The sequence below is a fragment of the Mus caroli genome, chromosome 7 (assembly GCF_900094665.2).
Source record: "Mus caroli chromosome 7, CAROLI_EIJ_v1.1, whole genome shotgun sequence".
Taxonomy (NCBI): Eukaryota; Metazoa; Chordata; class Mammalia; order Rodentia; family Muridae; genus Mus; species Mus caroli.
Genome location: NC_034576.1, coordinates 82,326,484 through 82,340,099, shown reverse-complemented (window position 1 = coordinate 82,340,099; position 13,616 = coordinate 82,326,484). Strand labels below are relative to the sequence as shown.

Below are 13,616 nucleotides of genomic sequence, written 5' to 3'. Positions count from 1 at the left end.
CAAGGGCTGGGAACCCAGCCCAGCGGCAGAGCATCTGCCTAGCATTCCAAAGTCCTGGGGTTCCACACCAATCAAAACAAGCAAGCAAGCAAAATTTAAAAACCATATATACACTTGGCTGACCTGGAACTCAGTATATAGACCAGGCTGTCTCTGAACTCATGGACATCCACCTGCCTCTGCTTCCATTGTGCTGGGATTAAAGGCTTGTGCTACCGTGCCCTGGCTCTAAGAAGTTTTGCGAAAGATTTACAAATTTAGGCTGGCCTCAAACTCAGAGAACCACCTGCCTCTGCCTCCCAAGTGCTGGTATCTAAGGCGTGCACCACCAATGCTTTCTGTATAAAGCCCAGACACAGTTTCAAAGGTCTCTGGGGTTTCCCATAGTCACCACGAGTGGGCACCAGACCCAGACTCTGGCTTGCAGGCCCACAGCCATGTTTCAGAAGGAGCCCCGATGTGGAACCCTCAGATTCTCCAGGTTCACCTCGCCCTCAGCCCCAGCCTTTGAAATAATGCTTTTTCACATAAGAGATGTTAATCCCTCAGAGTCTGATAAACCAACAGTGACTTTCACTGAAGAAAATGCCAGACAAGACAATACTGATGTTCGTCAAGGCCCGCCAATAGTTTCTTCTAGACCTGCAACCAGACTCAAGGCCAAGCAGGCCCTGGAGGGGAGGTAGAAAGTGTAGTCCATGAGGAAATGCGCTACACTACTACTGAGCTTAGTGAGTTTGCTAATTCATTCAAGCAGAAGTCTGGGGAGTGTGTGTGGGAATGGACTTTAAGGGTGTGGGATAATGGTGGAAGGAACATAAAATGGGATCAGACTGAGTTCATTGACCTGGGCCGCCTGTAGTTGAGATTCTAGATTTAATATGGAAGCTCCCGCAATTAAAAAGGTGTCAAGAGTTTAATTGGTTGGCTGAAGCATTTATTAAAAGATGGCCTACCGAAAAGGAGTTGGAGATGCCTGATATCCCTTGGCTGAGTGTTGACAAAGGGCTTTTAAGGCTCAGGGAAATTTCAATGCAGAGTGGATACATTGTGTAAAACCTCATGTCCACAATGGGAAGGCCCAGAAGATGTGCCCTTCACTAACCCTGTGAGACACAAACTGGTGAGAGGGGTACCAGCACATCTGAAGAGCTTTGTTGTTGCCCCTTTCCCTGTGCCAGACCTTAGTGTTGGAGCTGCTGCTGCTCTACTGGATGAATTAAATGCATTTAGATGGGCCCCGGAGTAGCAAGGGCCAGGTGGCAGCAGGTGGCAGCATCGAATCGCAGAAACAAGGTGATGGAAGTCATTATGATGGGCAGCACCGACAAGACAGCATTCATAATGACCCAGCTGGTAATGGTGACAGGAGAGGTGAATTTTATAATGGCATGACACGTAGGAACCTTTGGTATTGGCTAATCAATCATGGTGTTTCCAGGCATGGCATGGACAGGAAGCCCCCTGTATAAGCCCTTTCTTCCTACTCTTTTTGCCTAAAATGTCTGTCATGCAGGGCTGTCTTATCCTGTCCCGTGCTCCCCATTGTAATGCCCAATGACCATGAACTACAGTCTACAAAGCTAGGAGCCAAAGAAACCTTTCCTACTCACAAGTTAATCATCTGAGGTATTTTGTTACAGTGCCAGGAAGTTGACCGACACAATAACAATATCTCTCAAAACTAAAATCCAGGGGCTAAGGGGACAGCTCCATCTATAAAGTGACAGTGCACAAATGTGATCAGTGCTGGGAAGGTAAGGGACAAAGGACCCCTGGGGCCTCAGAGGACAGCTAGCCTGCCTGACCTGGCAAGCCCCAGGCCAGTGAAAGACTCTGTCTCAAAAACAAACAAACAAATAGGGTTGAAGATGTCTCCATGGCTAAGAGCACGCACTGCTCTTGGCAGAGGACCTGCATTTCATTTCCAGCACCCAAGTCGGGTGGCTCACAACTGCCTGTAACTCCAGCTTCAAGGGATCAATTCCACTTTCCCAGGGCACTGAACTCACATGTAGATGCACCCCCACACACCAGTACAACAAACCAACCAAACAAATCAAATGGAAAAGCCAAAATAACCTGACCGGAAGTCCCCAAGGTGAGCAGTACCTAAGAGTAGAAAGGGATAGCCTCGGAGGTGCTGGCCTCTATAGATGCCACACACATGTCTCCTCATATGACCCTGCACATGTATGCACACAGCTACAGAAAGTCATATGCTGAAGCAATATAAAGTCAGATACAAGCACGTGCATGAAACTGCACCTTAACTTGGTAAAACGCCAGGCTGAGTGACCAGGAAGGAATGTCAATGGTGGTGCTGATGACTTGGGGGTGGGGTGGTGGTGGGAGTATGGGTTATTTAAATTTACTTTTTTGCATATTCATGTTTTCCAAAGTTTTATAAATATGTATACACACAAACTAAAAATATGATTCTCTTTCTGTTTTTGGAACAATGCTTTGCTACATAGCCTAGGCTGGTCTCAAATCCCCACCTTTCCGCCTCAGCACCCCAAGTGCTAAGGTAGCACCGTGTCACCATGCCTGGCTTCTAAGTCCCTCTTTTTTTTTAAATTTTTTTATTAACAGTGAGAAGGAATTTACTCTGTTAAGCTCATCAGGTATCTATGACAAGGTCACTTGGTTAAGTGAAAGTGTCAGCCTGTGGCCAGAGGGCAGTGAGTTACCCAGTCTGCAGTGGTCTGGTCACTCCCACAGGCAGGCGTCATGTTACTGCCCTCTGGGTAAAGTGGGAAATGTCACCCTATAAGGAGTAAGGCTGGCTGAGCATAGAAAGATGGGGAAGGAAGCAAGATTAAACTGGGAGGCCACAGAGCCCCTGCCCACTCCAGGAGCACAAGCAAGCTCAGACCATGGCCTTGGGAAGCCCTCCACTACCGTTTGCAGTCTGTTTGCCAAAACAATGGCGGTGTTCTGTGGGAAAGCTACAGAGAAAACACAAGGAAAACCACCACACATGCTCACCACCCCACTGTACCCATGCTCTCACAAATACACACCCCCATCTTCTTCCTGACTCAAAACCAGGATGGGACTATCGTCATGGCTTATCAGTTCTCCCTGTCTTTTCCTTTTGAAAACTTCCACGCCTGTTAAAAGGGTGCAGAGTCCAATGGCCCTTCACCCACATTCGCCGACCTCAGCTCTAGTTCCCTCGGCTCTCTATAAACATTTCCCTGGATTTCACCATCTCTTACCATTTTTACTTTCTGTCTCTATAAATAGGCTCCTGAGTCATTTGGAAGTACAGTGTAGAAATCGTGACACTTTCCCCTACATTTATCTGAAGAGCAGGTCCCCAGGGTCCAGAATGCTCCTGAGCATTGCTGCCAAACCACTGACCCGGGCAGTGTCAGCCGAACAGCCCCTCCTCCAGAGTCCTTTCCTCTCCCAAGATCCATGAGACCGCGTTCCTTTCTTGATCAAGCAACACATGTCCCCAAGTGAGATACGCAGAGCCCCTTAAGTTGCTCAGCAAAGAAGGGCAAAGCAGGCTGGGGGCTGGAGTGCAGCTCAGGGGTGGTGGCTAGCTTAGCAGGCAAAGAGGAAAGTGCAGGCTGGCCCTGCTAGACAGAAAGCAGAGGGGAGCTGTGCTGCCACCTAGTGGTCATATTTAGGATTTCCCCAGGCTCCCTCATGTTGTCTGTCTCTGTTTCTCTGTCTCTCTCTGCCTCTGTGTCTCTGTGTCTGTCTCTCTCTCTGTGTCTCTCTCTCTCTCTCTCTCTCTCTCTCTGTGTGTCAATTGTTTTAGATTTATTTCACTTTATGTGAATGGGGGTTTTGCCTGCATATATATGTGTGTTCACTGCATTCATGCAGTGCCCCAGAGGCCAGAAGATGATGTCACTTCCTCTGGAAGTGGGTTACAGGCAGTTGTAAGTCACCCTGTGAGTGCTGAGAATCAAACCCCAGTCTTTTGCAAGAGCAGCAAGAGCTCTTAACCTCTGACTCATCTCTCCAGCCCTCAGACATTCTAATTTTAACAGAAGGGAACATCATACGTATGATGGGATAAACATCATGTGGATTTGGGGTTGAACAGTCCATTGACCTCCGTATTTTGCTAAATGGACATAGTATTAAACTGACTTCTAAATACATGAATATGGACTGTTCAGCCCCAAATCCACATGTCTGTCCATGTTTGAATAAGGATGGCCTCCACAGGCTCAGAGATTTGAATGCTTAGTCACCAGGGAGTGACACTATTTGAAAAGGTTAGAAAAATTTGGAGGTGTGGTCTTGTTGGAGGAAGTGTGTCACTATGAGTGGACTCTGAGGCTTCAGAACCCCACACCAGACCCTCACTCCTCTCTGACTGTCTGTCTCTCTCTCTGTGTCTCGTCTCTTTTTCTCCTTGGCGATCAAGATGTAGCTCTTGTCTATTTATCCAACTACACTTGCCTGTCTCCATGTTCTCTGCCATGATGATAATGGACTGAGCCTCTGGAACTGTGAGCCAGCCTCCAGTTAAATGCTTCCCTTTATAAGACTTGCCTTGGTCATGGTCTCTTACAGCAGTAGAACACTAACACAGACACTATGTCTGACACTTTGTATTTCTTATCTACCTAAAACCTACAAGCCCTGGAAGTTAGGCCTACTCAGAATGCCCACAACACGGCTCAGCAGTGGTGGATGCTCTGTGTCCATCTCTGTAGCTTAGGGACAGGCGCTGAAAGGGTGACCCAGCCTATGGCTCGTAGCTAGTAAATGGGAGAGTCAAAATTCACACCTAGGCCTGTCTGGTCTTGAACCTCTACACCTTGGCCATTGTGCTTCCTGAGGGAGAGGTCTAAATGAAGAAAGGAGAGAGACTCTGATGGACCTGATGGCTGTACCCCTGACTGAAGAGACCACAGAAACTCAGAGGTGACTTTTTATGAGATAAGTATTGGAAGGGGAAGAACCTACCATCTGGGACGCTCTGGAGAGTCAGTCCAGGGTTGAGACTAGCAACCCACAGTTGACCTCATCCCACCCAAAATAAGCGGCCAGACCACTGTAGGAACCGTCAAGCATCCTGGGTTGCCCTGTGAAGTGAGACTCCTGTTCCTTCAGGGAGCCTGCGTCTGTTCATTGGGCTTTGTGAACAGAAAGGAAAGCAAGCAAAGGGTTGGGGAGAGGTGAGGTGAATAAGGGATAAGACATTCGCCCACAATAGCCATCTGCGATGGAGAAGAGAATGAAATCAGTGGCAGATGGGCATTTCCTATAAATGGCCAGAGAGTAAACAACTCATACCTGAAGAGTCATGGGTTCTCTGTTATGACCACTTACCTCTGCCATGGAGACACACTAGCAGCCACCGATTATCTATGAAGCTGTGTTCCAGGAAGACTTTATTTAAAATCACTGGGCTCTAGACAGATAGACAGTGCTCGGGCCAAGAGCCCAGTGCTAGATACCTCCTTTTGAAATGTTTGTCAAGAAGGAGTACCAGATACTCCCCGCACCCCGCGCCCCAACAACACTCCGTATTTTGCTCAATGATCATAGTATTAAACTGACTTCTAAATACATGAATATGGACTGTTCAGCCCCAAATCCACATGTTTGTCACTCCCTTCCCACCACGGCACAGGAAACATCAAGGCAGAAGTGTGCAAAGTTCACAAGCACCAGAGACCAGTGTAACGTACCGTCTTCTGGACATGACAGGGACACTGTCCCCAGGAACTCACCCCGGCTGTGGCTCCATACACAGAGACAGCACAGAGCAAGCCAATCAGCACTGCAGTGTGGGTGAGGAAGGGTGCAGAGGCCACCCCCATCTGAGAAGATACTGGTAGTTGACGGTTACCGTGGGAGGGAACGTCCGTTCTTTTTCTCCTGTGATGTAGCCTCTGTCAGGTTCCCTATGCTCTAAAAAAATGGCTCCACAGCAATGTGCACATGAGCAGCACTAACTGGACCCAGTAGGTTTAAAAAACCAACAACAAAGTACACAAAGTTGGATGGGGATGTGGGGGAGGGCGCGTCTGAGGATGTGGAGCAAGGCAGTGGAAGATGGGTATGATTAAAATATACTGTGTATACCCATGACATTCTCTAAGAATAAAAAAAAAAACAATTATTATAATACAAAAGGAGGCACTAGAGCACAGCCCTGGCACAAGAAAACAGTTTAATTTTCTAAGTGAGAAACTGCAGGTATGGCCACAGTCACGCGGGAGATCGAGTGAAGCCCTCCCTCCTCTCTGTCCCCCTTCCCTTCCCTTTCTTTTCTGTATGTGGTGTATGCATATGTGTCTGTGTTCATACAGGTGCGTGGGCATGAATGCATGCTCTTTGAGAGCCATCTACCTTGTTTATTATAAAGATAATTTTTATTATTTTATTTTATGTGTATAGAGCAACAGGTGAAATATTTCTCTGTCTTGTCTCAGCAGGAGCCATCATCGGTTTAACCTGAAACAGAACCCACCCTTTCTGCCCCCTTGCTGTGAAAAGCACCATGGGAAAGTACCCAACTCTGTTTCAGAAACTTGGGGATGAGTTGAAAGGCCCCGCTAACTGCATTTTTGGGCCTTCTGTTAAACTGCTCGCTCGCTCGCTTTACATCCCTCTATAAAAGCTCCCTGTAAAATGTGTTCAAGACTGCTTTGTGAGAAGTGTTTTTCTCTAGGCTTAATACAGATTCTCAATTTGGTCTTTCGGTCTGTACCCACAACATGTAGGGGTTTTACCTGGGTATACATCTGTGCACCGTGTGCATGCCTGAGACCAGGGAAGACCAGAGGAAGGGGTCAAATCTCCTGAAACTCTAGTTCCAGGATGGCTGTGAGCTACCATGTAAGTGATGGGAATCAAACCTAGGTCCTCTAAAAGAACAGCCCCTTCTCTTAGCTGCTGAACCACCTCTACAGTCTCCACATTGGTTTTTGGGGGTTTCTCCTCGGCCTGGAGCTCACAGAGTAGGATAAGTCGACTCACGTGGTAAAGTCCTTCAGTTAGCAGCAATTAGGTATAGAAAGGCTCTTAGCCAGAAACCACACTCAGTGATGGCTCACCCAAACACAACCATGCAATGGGAGGGCTCTTACCTCTTCTGAAAGACCTGCTCACATCTTTTCTCCACTGGCAACATCTGGGAGAAGTTCGCAGCCATTTGAGAAGTGGTGTAGTTTTTGGAGATATCTTTCAAGAGCAGGTAGTCCTCAAAATTAAAATAGAAAACAGAATCTGTGCTATTCTTGGGATCTTCAGTAGACGTGTTCTGACCAAGTGGATGGGCTCCTGTGAGGAAAGGAGATCGCTGTGTTCAGTGCCCTGCTTTCTCCATGGGGCTAGGGTCCTCGGGGTGTGGGCCTGCTCTCTGTGTATGGAGGCCACCTCATCTGGCTTGAGCTGAGAGGGAATTACTTAATTACCCAGAACAAAGACCTTGCCAGCACTTTTCTCAAACGTGGTGGGCACCAGACTGCAGCCTCCTTTGGCCTGGGACAGAGGAGACTGAGGAAGCAACCAAGGAGTGTCACCATGCTTTGTGAGTGTTGAGGAAAGTCAGGGAAGAGTGTAGTGGACCCTATGGCTGAGTAGCTGCCCTCATATCCCCTTACATACCGTGAAGCAGAAAATATGGATGGTGTGGAGATACAGCAAACAGTGGCTTCCAGGGCAGCGCCTGCGGGTGGCATGTCGGGGCAGAAAAGGCACAGAGGACCTCAGCCTTGGCCACGTCCATGAGGGTTACAGAATGGTTCCTGGAAAAGATTAGCACCTGGGAAGGAAAACCATCTTCTCTCAGACTCGGCTCTCGCAGGTCCTACTCCAGGACTCCTCTTCTCATCTCCTAGCATCTGTCCCTCTTCTTACTTGTTACCACAAGAACAGTCTTGTTATCACTGCAGTATGCTGTTGTGATATTGGCCCTGAGATTGTGGGGCCCCTCCTGTCTGCCTCTGGGGTCCCTCCTGTCACTTTCTGAGCTCATTCTCCTGGTGTTGTCTCTTGGGTGTACTCATCTCCTGGAGACTACAGAGACCCAACAGTACATTAGCTTTGAGTACTGCTCACTGGTGGGCACAGAATGGACATAGTAGACTCATGCACTCTAAAAGCCTCCCGGGGCAACTATGGGCCTCTTCCTTTGCCAAGTCCTATCAGGATCCACAGACTCTCTCTCTGGCCATCATAGGCCCTGAAAGGGAGTCGGCAGGATGTGACAAGATCAGCTGCATCCAGAGGCAGCCCAGCATGCGGGTTCTAGCTCCACTTGGAAGATGATGTTCCCTGTCCCCACCCATCCATGCTGCAGGTCACATCAATAGGAGGTTTGTCCACAGCCTTCTGCCACCATACAAAGGCTGGTCCCTCTGCCCCATACTCACCCTCGTCCCTCTCCATCCCTACAGACCTGAACTTTGGGGAGTTTCAACTCTTTTGATTCTGCTGTCCCCTCTTGCCACACTCCCTCCCTCTGCAACCTCTGCATCAGGTGATCACTACGCTGTTCTGGGCATCCATTACATTGCGTTCTGAGGCAGCTGTTTGGTGATCTGTCTCCTGATGAACAGTGGGCACCCTAAGGCTGGGAACTTCCTCTTTGATGCGTGGTTATTATTTGATGCTTGGGGTTGAATCCAGGGCCTGTTGTCATTTACTCTTCTGATGGAGTCTCTCTTCCATTTCTACATACCCCAAAGCAAAACTAATGCCTAGCACACAGTAGGCTGTCAACAAATATGTCTAGAAGGGATGATGAAAACACTCATAGAAGAGGAGTAAGACTCTGGGAACCTACCATGCCAGGCAAGGCTGGGACTGGGGCCACGGCACAAATAGCTTCTTCCATGTGCATCACAGGCCTGTGGGACACAAATAGGGGGCATTCTCCTTCTGTGACAGTTTCAAACTTTACTCTCTCCCCCTAGGCATTTATCCTAGAGAAATGCTTGATGTGTATCTATAGATATGTGAAGAGATCATTCATGGTAGCAATAAGTAAATACATACATACATAAATAAATACATTAAAAAATCTAAGCACAGTGGGGCACTCCCAGCAGGAGGCTGCTTAGACCGCAGACTACAGTGTATAGTGGAAGTAGAACTGGAGGCGCATGTGCCAACGTGAGTAGCTCTCATGGTCAGTGTTACAAAGCAAATTAGTGCCAAATAAATAGAAGCCAATTTGGAGAGTCATAGAATTCCAGTCACAAGCTTCCTAAACATACACAACTTAATATATGCATTGCTTAGAGGCAAAACCATAAATAGGTGGTTAATTTTGTTTTGTTTTGTTCTTTTGCTTTTCTTTGTTCCTCTGTGTAGCTACGGCTGTACTAGAACTTACTCTGTAGACCAAACTGGCCTTGAACTCAGAAATCAGCCAGACTGCCTCCTGAGCACTGAGATTAAAGGTGTGTGCCACCGCCACCCAGCTACAGGTGGTTAATTCATAAATCAAAGGAGTGACAATAATGAAGATCAGGTGGAAACTGAAAAAAAAAAAACCCAAATATGTAGCAGCACTCTCTAAAAAATTCGGGCTGTAGATGTGGGCCAGTGATTAAGAGCACTTGCTGCTCTTCCAGAGGACACAGGTTGGTTCTCAGTCCCCATGTGCTAGCTAACAGCACCATGACAGTCTGTCCCAGGCCATCTGATAGCCGTCTCTGTCCTCTGCGGCTGCTACATGCACCCGGTGCACAAACACACACGCAGTCAAACACACATACACATAAAATAAAATGAAATCTTTTTGAAACCTAAAATAGCAAAAATTCTTCCACTGTTTGGATGTGGTCGAGACAGGAGCACATGCTTCGCCAGTAAGACATTGTTAGCATAAACCCAGGAGCCTGAGAAACATCTGTACCTTGCTGTTGCCCTCTCTTAGTGCTGGGATCCTCAGACCAGCATGTGAAGAAGCCTCAGGCAGTCTGAGGAGAGACCAGGAGGAAGGGAAATGATGCTTCCTGCTCAATAGCCTGCTGCTTCTAGGAGTGGGAGGGAAGCTACCCTAGGCCTACCCACTGGCTGAGCCACCAGTGGCCTGCAATCCCTTGTACAAGCTAGGTAAGGCCAGTTGAGACCTGATGTGGCTATCTACGGGCATGGGGGCAATGTTAAAGAACTGCTTTCTGCAGGAACGAATGGGGAGGATAAGATCAGTTCCTTAGGGAATTGGGAGTTTATCCATCATCGTACACACACACATACACTGTATAGATTCATTTGCATGCATGTAATATTTAAAAGACATTTTCGAGACAAAGTCTCACTATGTAGTCCTGGCTGGCCTGGAACTGACTGCAGCCCAAGCTTCTCTGCTTCTTGGGTACTAACATTAAAGGTATAAGTCACCAGATAGTGGCGGGCACGCCTTTAATCCCAGCACTGGAGAGGCAGAAGCAAGCGGATCTCTGTGAGTTCAAGGCCAGTTTGGTCTTCAGAACAAGTTTCTAGACAGACCGGGCTACTCAGAGAAACCCTGTTTCAAAAAATGAAACAAACAAACAAACAAACAAACAAACCCAGGTCTCTGGGGAAACTGGTGAGAGTTATTTTGGGAGAACTGAGCCTCTGGTAATATGACATAGTAACAGAACACAGGACTGTGCCCTACCCACGTGCCACTGTGCTGTGGCCAGCAGAGTGGAGGCTATGGCAGCAGTTCTGTCAGAGGCTGTCAGTCTGACCTGTGGAACAGAGCCATCAGTCTGGCAGATTATCACCTTTGTCCTGTCCCTAAGTCACTGACCTGCCAACAAGCACCTTGCTGGTGGGTCCTTGGGTCCCGCTGGCTGTCACCAGGTGGAGGGAAGCATTAGTGCACAGCACCACACACATAACCTCAAACTTCACTGGGTAGTCAGGGTACACGTTCTGTCCTTCGTGCACCAGGAAGAACCGGAGGAAGTGGATGCTCTGGCAGAAACAGCCCTCAGGCAGAGCAACGACCCCAAAGAGGAATCCTGGGAGAAAATGACTCTAGCTGATTAGAACAGATGAGGTGGCAGCCATGGCTCTAGTTTTATGATCAGGGAGTCTATGAGGGACATGTGTGGGGCAAGGACCAAGTCAAGCATTGTGCTGCATCTCCAAGGGGGAAGCTCATGGCCTCCAAGAGCCTTGTGCCTAGAGAAGAGTTGGGGAATAAGAGACTAAGGGTAAGGAGGAATGGGGACAGAGACAGCAATGGCCTAGCTGACCTATGGCTGTCCATGGGATGCAGGGTACACAGACATGGCCTTAGAAAGTGCGCACTGCCAACAAGAATCTACTAATGTCCTCCTGCTGCAATGAAAATGAGCTTCCGGCCAAAGGGGCTGCAAGCTGGTGTTGATTCATGCATCCCTGCTGAGGTCTGGCAGTAGATGCCCTCAGATGTCTGCTTCCGCAAAGCTAGAGCAGGGCCCTAATCACAGTGCTGCCCACCCAGAACAGCCGCTGGCCTCGCGTTAGCCACCCTTTAGGTCTCTCAGTTCTAACACTAGCAGGGTTCCTGCCAACTGGCATGGGAGCAGAGAGGCCCTGGAAGATGACCTGCTCTCTTTGAGAGCATGGGCAGAGGCTGCAGGATCTCTCCAGCTGTGCTGGAAGACAGATCCTCCCTGCAGTGTAACAGGGAAGGGGACCTGGTGCACTGCTGGGCACAGAGCACACACCCAGAGCGTCCATGGGCCAGAGAAGCTCAGTAGTGTGTCCCAGGGATGAAGGAGGGGAAGCTGCCCCAGGACTGGGAACATGAAGCGAAGGAATTCCCAGGCTCCCGGAGGGTCTCTGAGGAGAGACATCAGGTGCACAGTTGAGGGGTGCGATGAGGAGCTCACCTTCAGTCAGGTCCCACAGAACGAGCACACCGTCCTCACAGACAAGGGCCAGGTCGGAGGAGAAGCTGCTCATCTGAGACATTACAATGGGCGCAGCACAGGGCCACACGTTCTCATACTCTAGAGGGAAGAGACCATTTCCAGGCTCCCCTCAGCCCCTGCCCCGCCCGCCCAGAGCCTCCCTCTGGGGAAGGCTGGTTGGCTTAGCCCTGGGTCCTAGGCACTGGGAGCCCCGTGTTTAGACTCTCCACCTCTTCAGTGCTGAGCTCCTCCCCCAGAGCTCATGTTTCCTGGCTATCTGCGGCACTCACAGGACACTGTTAGACTTGTTATAGGTAGCATTTCCTTTAATTCCCAGAAGAGTTCTATGCGGCAGGTCCTGTTAGAACCCTACTTCACAGATTAGACAGAAGCAAGTGGCTTGACCAAGGCTACAGCCAATCAGCAGACCCGTGGGGATTGGAAGCCAGGGAGCCTGGGAGAGGGTTAGAGCACTTCCTTGCATACACAACCTGACTTCTAAAGCCCTGCATGAAGCCACCCAAGGCCACGGTGGCAACAGTCACCGCCTGCATTTCAACCTCAAAGGGTTTCCCTGGGTTTTGTTATTTATAACCAATACACTCAGTGCACAGTGATGCATAGTGACTTGGAGGTGAAGCAACTAGCCTATATGCTGGGCTGGGCCTAGCACTGGCCTTCAGAAGGCAAGCCTGTTTTCCTTCATAATAGATTCTGTGGGGCCCTGTGTACTTGGTGACTCTGGGACAGACCATGACCGCCCACTGAGCACCCTGTTTCTGGCTGCACACTCTAACAGCTCAGCTGGAGAAGCCCGTACTCTCAGAGTCCTGAGCTTAGGCACTGTCTCAGTCTTGGAGGTCCAAGTACCAGTTTTATCCTTCTGAGTTTTGTTCAGAGAATAGAAGAAGAGGTTGTGACGTCCATTCCAGTGTATGCCAAGGACACATGCTATTCCTGGGGCGGGGAGAGAAGGAAGGACATGATTAGGTATCAGGAAGCCTTTGGTTTGTGTGGCAAGTGTGGAGTCTGCAGTGTCTTGTGCTAGCAGGTGCCACTCAGCAGAAAGGTGGATTTCTGGGGAAGAACAGTGGTCCCTCCATGGAAGATGCTCCTAGGGTAAGGACAGCTCCCTTGGGCTGTTTTCACATCTTCTGGAAAGGTCAGTATCCATACGGATACCAGAGTTTGGTCTGATTGTTGCTATAAGGGGAGTTCATAGCCAGAAGCAGCCAGGCCTAAGCGCACATGCCCCTGTAAGGGTATCCCCTCCCTGAAACTGTGTGCCTTCCATTTTAGGGAAACTGGGCTCAGGGACACAGATCAAACAGACACTGCCCAGCTACAGCTGGAAGCCTGACTTGCATCTTCACTCACCCCACCATGCAAGAGCCGCCCAAAGGACCGCTTCCCCGACCCCCCACTTACCTGAAGAGCTCTTGACATCCATTGGCATGGTTGTTAAGGAGTTAGTATAGAAGAAATGGAAGGTGGCCATACTGGAAAGACAGACAGGAGTCAGAGGCATGCAGACCCCTGGGCACGGCGAGATCTGGCACAATATGGAATTAAGACCAGACATGGAAAGTGGGCCTCCCTCCCAGGGCCCATGACAGTCACATTCTAGCTGCTGGGGCTGGGGGCCGAACAGACCTTGGACATAGAGGAAGACAGTGCTAGTGAAGGTGGGGCCCCAGTTAAAGGAGACCCCAGCTTTAGAAGGTCACGTCTATCCTCAGAGGAGATAGATCCCTTGAAGGCCAGACATTCTCACGGGGGGGGGGGGGG

The 13,616-nt window shown here is 49.2% G+C and overlaps 1 protein-coding gene across 1 annotated transcript in view; it reads right to left on the bottom strand.

The window, feature by feature from the left end:
• The window catches only part of Wdr93 (WD repeat domain 93), a 42,498-nt gene that overhangs the window by 1,260 nt on the left and 27,622 nt on the right, over positions 1 to 13,616 (bottom strand). Inside the window, exons 11-17 of the mRNA XM_021168081.1 lie at positions 13,257 to 13,327; positions 12,699 to 12,785; positions 11,808 to 11,927; positions 10,736 to 10,949; positions 8,774 to 8,837; positions 7,594 to 7,750; positions 7,074 to 7,266 (exon numbers count right to left, since the gene is read on the bottom strand). Coding sequence (XP_021023740.1) covers positions 7,074 to 7,266; positions 7,594 to 7,750; positions 8,774 to 8,837; positions 10,736 to 10,949; positions 11,808 to 11,927; positions 12,699 to 12,785; positions 13,257 to 13,327 — 906 coding nt within the window. The remainder of the gene's footprint in view (positions 1 to 7,073; positions 7,267 to 7,593; positions 7,751 to 8,773; positions 8,838 to 10,735; positions 10,950 to 11,807; positions 11,928 to 12,698; positions 12,786 to 13,256; positions 13,328 to 13,616) is intronic.